At 35.1% G+C, this 7,946-nt stretch overlaps 1 protein-coding gene across 2 annotated transcripts in view; it reads right to left on the reverse strand.

The window, feature by feature from the left end:
• The window catches only part of LOC116853261 (anoctamin-1), a 160,758-nt gene that overhangs the window by 76,282 nt on the left and 76,530 nt on the right, over window positions 1-7,946 (reverse strand). For both annotated transcript variants that reach the window (XM_032834243.1, XM_032834242.1), the window contains one exon: window positions 6,554-6,986. In XM_032834243.1, coding sequence (XP_032690134.1) covers window positions 6,554-6,986 — 433 coding nt within the window. The remainder of the gene's footprint in view (window positions 1-6,553; window positions 6,987-7,946) is intronic.

Consider the following 7,946-nt stretch of genomic DNA (forward strand, 5'->3'; position numbering starts at 1 on the left):
AGTTGCGCACCTAATAAAAAAATAAAACTGTGATGTGGTTTTCATTTATATTTCCCAAATTTCACCCATTAAAGCCCAAAGTACAATGTACATAATTATGTACATTCATATTTGCACGTATGCCGCAGCTAAAAATGTAGTAAAACTTATAACCATTGTAGTGGGCATAAAACATAAACTTTAAGATCATATCAGATAAAATTATCATATGTAAAATATACTTACGCGTCTTCACAAATAACATTAAATAAATCTGAATGTTGACAAATTTGCTCAACATGCGGTCGCCATATTGAATCATGAGCTGATAAGACATAAAACCGCAGTATGGGATTGCCAATATAGCGCCATGTAGGATAGATCCATAACACTATATCAACAGAACTATTATTTTACCAACACACAAAATTTGAGGAGGGCCCAAAATGAGTGTACATAATTATGTACATTTGTCCTTAAAGAGTTGAATCAAAACTACTTGATAAATCTGTCTGAAATTTTGACTGGCGTCGTTCGGAAGATGGCGTTAAACGATGGGATACAGACTTTGAGTCAGTGACGCCATCAGTCGTTAAACACGGGTACTTATCATACAGCTCTCGTATTAATATATCACAGCGTCGTAAAACTACATGATATGAATAAAATATTTTGTTAATAACTTTTTAATGAACAATGAGCGACGCATAAAACTTTTTGATTGTTACTCAAGGCCATGTCCTTGATAACATGTCATGGTCAAGCTAATCGCGGCACCAGTTTTCTATATATTTACTATAACACTATAAGTTAGTAATATGGCCAAGTTAGCAACACGTGTCATTTCATAAAAATGTTCTTAATATTACATTACTGATTAAAGTAAACTAAATTTCGATATCGTTATTAGAATCAGCATAGACAACTGCATATTAAGCAATTATTCAAATAATATTATAAATTAATAAATATAAGAACAATAACAATCTTACCGGAGCGCAGTACGAAGCGTCTGTTGTCAAACATATAGATTCGGGAAAAAGACTTCTAGGACCCCACTGAACTAATTTATAATCTTTAATCCATTATAGAAATTTTCTAAACGAATATCTTTTTTCGTTATCTTTTAATTTCTTCGAGTCCACATGAACTTTTAAAGTGTTTATCCATTTATAAAATAGTGGGAAAACTCTATTGAAAAATTTCTGTTGAGATAACAATAGAATTCCCAATTCAATTCTCAGTTGAATTCTCAATTAAATTCTCAAATGCGGTTTCCGCAAAAATTCGCATGTAAGATCTCAATTGAGATATTTGTATCTGATGGAAATAATTTATTGAAAATATAATGAACTTTTACTGAAATGCTTTTGAAAAACATTCACAATTTTGGCCCAATTTCATTAAAATTTCATTATAATTTCATTAATATTTCGATAATATTTCATTAAAAATGTAGAAAAATTTAATAAAAAACCATTATTAATTAAAATATATTGAGGAAAGTATAATGTAGTATTATTTTGTCTAAATAATAAAAAAAAACTAATTTCATATTTTGTGTCGTTTCATTTATACGTAATATCGCGTAGATTCAATCCCGTGTCACACGGTCACCCATCTTTAGATGACTATGCGCTGCTGTTCAATGCTTAACCTCAACGATCGTACTGGAACTAGTAATGCCAATGTGCTATAACGATATCGTGGTAGATTATATTTACAATATACTCTTACAGCGTTCAAAAATATAATGATATATTTGTCGGTAAATATTTCAAAGGACGTAATAACAATTACAATGCGATTAATATTGATATAATATTGTATAACTAATTAAATTTAAACATACAACGTGCCCGCAAAAGAGAGAAAGAAAGAAGGAATATTCTCTTTTTTGCGAGCACGTTGTATATTAAAGTTTGATTAGTTGTATAACATTGTATCAATATTAATCGCATTGTGATTGTTGTTACGTCCTTTGAAACATTTACCGACAAATATGTCATTACATTTTTAAACGCTATAAGAGTATATTAGTATATTGGTATATTTATAAGAGTATATTATTGGTATATTTATAAGAGTATATTAGTATACTTATAGTATGTTGTATATATAATCCACCACGATATTGTTACAGTGTATTGCCATCACCAGGTCCCGTGCAATCGTTGACGTTAGGCATTGAACAGCGCATAGTCATCTAAAGATGGGTGACAGTGTGATACAGGATCGAATTCACGCGAATCTTGCGAATAAGTGAAATGATACAAAATATGAAATTACAGTTTTTTTTTCATTATTTAGACAAAATAATATACTTATATACTAAGTATAATATAATATTATATTTTTCTCAATCTATTTTATTTAATAATGATTTTTCATAGAATTTTTCTACATTTTTAATGAAATATTATTGAAATATTAATGAAATTATAATGAAATTTTAATGAAATTGGGTTAAAATTGTGAATGCTTTTCAAAAGCATTTCAGCGAAAGTTCATTATATTTTCAGTAAATTATTTCCATCAGATATAAATATCTCAATTGAGATCTTACATACGAATTTTTGCGGAAACCGCATTTGAAAATTCAATTGAGAATTCAACTGAGAATTGAATTGGGAATTCTATTGTTATCTCAACAGAAATTTTTCAGTAGGGAAACATCTCCAAAATAGTATTCATGGCCTGTTTACCAATCATAATAATACTTAGTTGAATACATAGCTCCACCTGGTCCGCATTCTTCTTGCCGAAAGTCAAAAAAACGATTATATTTTCTTGGGTAATCAACGAATTTTCCCTTGAAAAACGCTATATAAAATATGGAAGCATAATAATTAACGAACTCCAGTAAATAAATTTTCAAAGTCAAGCTGTCATCGAACAGGAGGGCATACTAGGTGGCGGCGGGACGCCGTGCGTTCGAGATCTGCGGTCTTATCGTTCCAGAGAGAGAAAAATATCGAAAGTACGGTTTTGCTAGGGCGGGACTCGAACCCGGGTCTTTCGCTTGCCGGGCGACTGCTCTAAACCACTGAGCTACCTGACGCTCTACGCCTACGACATTCTCTTCTCCCTAGATAACGCTCAGAGATGCCGTTCGGAAGCGACATCTCTGGCACGATCCCGAACGCACGGCGATTACAGAGAGAAACAATGTTATTGTACTAAATGGTACAGCTGTCAGTCTCTCAAAGTCAAAGGTTGCTATCCTTTAAGACTTGCTGTCCATGTATGCCTGTCTCCACCGTTGCCCATTCTCATCTGTTTGCGTACGATCTGATTCCATAGAATGAGAGCTGTACGCGATATTTCAGAATGGCAATTGTGTCAGGTGTTTTAATAACATGTAAAGAAGTACATACTAATCTGATTTAAACTTTTCCGTGCAAATTACGTTTAATTGGCCATATTAAAAACTTGGCCATATTACCCTTAGGGACCTCCCCAGTAAACACAAAGTATCATCGATGTTACAAAGTCAGCTCAGTCATATAGTATATTATGTAACTGTTACTTTGTTAAATAACAATTGTAATATGGATGATACTTTGTGTTTACTGGGTTATAAGCTCTATGTTTACCTTTTAGCACACGTTTTTCCTTAATCTTTCGCAATTAATTTCTCGATTATTATTACGAATATTGTAAAATGGTATATGACTTTTATATTTATTTTAACCCGTTTTTCGTTCTCATAAGAGCTTTGTAGATTGTTCTGGGACACCTTGTATATACAGAGTGTCCTGCGTAAGACGTGTCAAAAGATATAAGTAGAACAGATAAAAGTGAACAATAATTATAAAGGTCGTTTTTCAAACAACGTAAAATTTTGAGATATTAATTAAAATAGTTGGGAAAATTTAAGCGCGCGACACGACAGACGGGACATACGGCTCGCCGCGGCCGGCGAAGAAAATGAACGATTGTTCGCGGGACTATCTTATAGGCCAGAGAGGTGGGCCGTTTAGCATACTGAAATGGATAGCTCTGTGTGCGTCCGTGTACGCTTGTCCATTTTTTTCGCCGGCCGCGGCGAGCCGTATGTCGCGTCGCGCGCTCTAATATTCCTAACTATTTTAATTAATATTTCGAAATTTTACGTGGTTGTTTAAAAAATGACCTTTACAATATTTGTTCACTTTTATCTGTTCTACTTATATTTTTCTTTTGTCACGTCTTACGCAGCACACTCTGTATATTTTTTTTTTTTTTGAAAAGTCGTCATTAAAAGTTTTAAATTATTTTGTCAAAAAATGCAGATATTTATAACATGCGACAAGTAAGTTAATCATTCAATCAAAGAATCAATCAGAATCATTTAGTTCACAGACTACATTCAGAGAATACACGAAAGATGATATATCAAAAACATGTAAAAAATGCTTGCAAAAGTTCACAATATCACAAATAAATAGTCGTAGCAGCGATTTAGTAATCGCTTTTTAGTAATCGTTTTCCTTTAAATTGCTTTCTAATTTCTAACATTGGTTTTTAATGTTTGTTTAATTTCAAACGTTTTTGTTTAATTTTTAAATGTTAATAATGTTTGATCAGAATTAATGGTTAACAATTTATAATTCCAAAAATTGATATTGTGGCGGATCGATATAGATCCGCACACACACAAGCGTGGCGCCGCTAGCCGAGCCGCCGCCGCTCGCCGAGCCGCCCCACAACCGCGAGAGCCTCCGCGTAACGCCGTTCGGTGGCGCATTCGCGGGGGGGTTTTCTCGCGAGAAAATCCTAATTAAGCAGCAATAAAAGGCAGACCCAGCGGGAGGTCTGACACACTCGCACACCGCTGCGCTGATATTAGTGGCGACTTTTATTAAAAGCCCTAATATCAACAGCGGTACCAACAGCACCTCTAGGCGCTACTCCTCGCACTGAAGAAGTGCGCCTCGCTGAAGAAGCGAGCCTCGCACTGAAGAAGTGCGCCGCGCTGAAGAAGCGCGCCTCGCTGAAGAAGCGAGCCTCGCTGAAGAAGCGAGCCTCGCACTGAAGAAGTGCGCCTCGCTGAAGAAGCGCGCCTCGCTGAAGAAGCGCGCCTCGCTGAAGAAGTGCGCCGCGCTGAAGAACGCGCCTCGCTGAAGAAGCGATATCTTGCGCTGAAGAAGCGATACATTGCGCTGAAGAAGTGCACCTCGCTGAAGAAGCGATACCTTGCGCTGAAGAAGTGCACCTCGCTGAAGAAGCGATACCTTGCGCTGAAGAAGTGCACCTCGCTGAAGAAGCGAGACCTCGCGCTGAAGAAGTGCGCCTCGCTGAAGAAGCGATACCTCGCGCTGAAGAAGTGCGCCTCGCGCTGAAGAAGTGCGCCTCGCGCTGAAGAAGCGATACTCCGCGCTGAAAAGCGTGTCCGCTGAAGAAGCGGCAACGAGGCCACCAACAATTGTACCAGCTGTTTGGAGACAGCTCCCCAGAGGCCGAGTCAGAAGGTCCATCAGGTCAGACGCCGCGGACACGGACACCCTCACCAACGCGGGCTGGGACGCCGTCCCCACCTTTGTGGGAACCTCTCTCAGCGCCAGCATCTGCGGCGACCGACGTCTTCATCACCGTGCCGTGGAAGCTCCCAGCGAAGAAGGACGCGTCGTCCCCAGAGCAAGGGACTGAACGCGACGGCTCGACGAGCCACAAGACGCAGGGAACAATCTCCAAACACACACACGTACACATACACACACGTGTAGCACACACCAATAAATGATTCTTGTTACTTGTTAAAAGAACAGCGAGTGTCATTACATCCTCCCCGCGAGCGACCGATCACGTATTAAAAGAGGCAACCGCCCAACACACAATATCCCCAAAGATATATAGTATAGATTACACTCAGGTATAGAAGAATATGACAGACTCAAAAATAGAGATAACGATTAATGGCGGCTAAATTCTGTTTCTATCAATAACATAGTAAAGTGTTTGTGCAATCTAGGATCAATGGTTTTTTATATGACTTCATTCAATGTTAATATTAGATTGTGGCTAGCAAAAGAATAAGTGACCGCTACTGGATTAAAACCACAATGGGTCATGCGTATGAAGTAAAAAGATGTAACAATGTAAAAAATGAAATGTCAGTTTTCTTTATTATATAAAAAAATGATCAAACATTAATTTATTTTATTTCATTTGTTTCAACATGATTTACTCCAAATAATATTCTTTAATCACATTAACAATTGATTTAACTCATGATTAAATTTAAATTAATAATTGTCTAAATAATTATAATTACTGAAATACTGCCAGTATTCAATCATTGTAAATTTTTGTAAGAATAATAAATGAATATATTTGTAATATTCAATAATTTTATGTATTGTGTGTCATATATTTGCCATATTTTTATCATCAGTTAGACATCGCAAAATGACATCTAGTGGGGTGACGACTTTTTTTCGTTTTCTTAAGATCATATCTAAAATATTTGAGAAGAGCTCATTTAGGTAAAAAAAAGAATACTGTCTTTTTGACTTTTTTTCTTGCTACCTGGGTTGTTACTGTAATGTAAGATATATATATATATATATATATAATTTTATTTAATAATTACCCATTTCTAAATATTCGGGAAAAAGACTTCTAGGACCCCACTGAACTAATTTATAATCTCTAATCCATTGTAGAAATTTTCTAGACGAATATCTTTTTTCGTTATCTTTTAATTTCTTCGAGCCCACATGGACTTTTAAAGTGTTTATCCATTTATAAAATAGCGGGAAAAGCATCTCCAAAATAGTATTCATGGCTTGTTTGCCAATCATAATAATGCTTAGTTGAATACATAGCTCCAATAAACAACCACCTGGTCCGCATTCTTCTTGCCGAAAGTCAAAAAAACGATTATATTTTCCTGGGTAACCAACGAATTTTCCCTTGAAAAACGCTATATAAAATATGGAAGCATAATAATTAACGAACTCCAGTAAATAAATTTTCAAAGTCAAGCTGTCATCAAACTCTGTTTGCGTACGAAGCAATTCGATCTGAAAACAATATAGAAAAAAACTTTATTATATAACAAAAAACAGAATATATATGTATACAGGGTGTCCCGCATAAGGCGTCCAGAAGAAAAATAATAATAATAATAATAAAAATAAATAAATAATAATAAAAATAAAAATAATAAAAATAAGAAGAAAAATATAAATAGAACATATAAAAATGAAAAAATATTGTAGAGATCATTTTTCGAACAACCACGTCCAATTCCGTGTTATTAAATAAAACAGTTGATCCAATCAGAGCACGCGACGCGGCAGCCGGGACATGTGGCTTCCCGCAGCCGGCAAAGAAAATGGACGATTGCTTGCGAGCCTATCTCATTTGGTTCTACCAAACGGTCCACCTCTTTGGCCTATAAGATAGGCCTGCGAGCAATCGTCTATTTTCTTCGTCGACTGTGGCAAGCTATATCTCCCACCTGCCACGTCGCGTGCTCTGATTTGCCCATTTATTTTATTTAATAACGCGAAATTTTACCTGATTATTCGAAAAATGGCGTCTACAATATTTCTTCATTTTTATCTGTTCTACTTATATTTTGCTTCTTGAACATCTTATGCGGGACACTCTGCATACGAGCGTGCGCTTACGCACACACACACACACATACACAACATACACACTCAAACATAAACTTTTTATTTTTAGACGTATAGTTGACGTATTTAACCGTCCATTTTTTCTATAAAATTAATTCGATATTATAATAAATACCTATTAAACGTTTATTAATTAAATACCGAAAATAATTTAAATTTTAATAGCATTATAATAATATTTTCTGCTATTGTATTTAATGTAATAACTAACGCATTACTAACGTATTATTTTTTTATTAATTACTAGAAATAAATGTAACTAACACTTCGTAAAAAATAGATTTGCCTTATATATATATATATATATATATATATATATATATATATATATATATATAT

The sequence above is a fragment of the Odontomachus brunneus genome, unplaced genomic scaffold (assembly GCF_010583005.1).
Source record: "Odontomachus brunneus isolate Ranch 3 - 2012 unplaced genomic scaffold, Obru_v1 Obru_scaffold_297, whole genome shotgun sequence".
Taxonomy (NCBI): Eukaryota; Metazoa; Arthropoda; class Insecta; order Hymenoptera; family Formicidae; genus Odontomachus; species Odontomachus brunneus.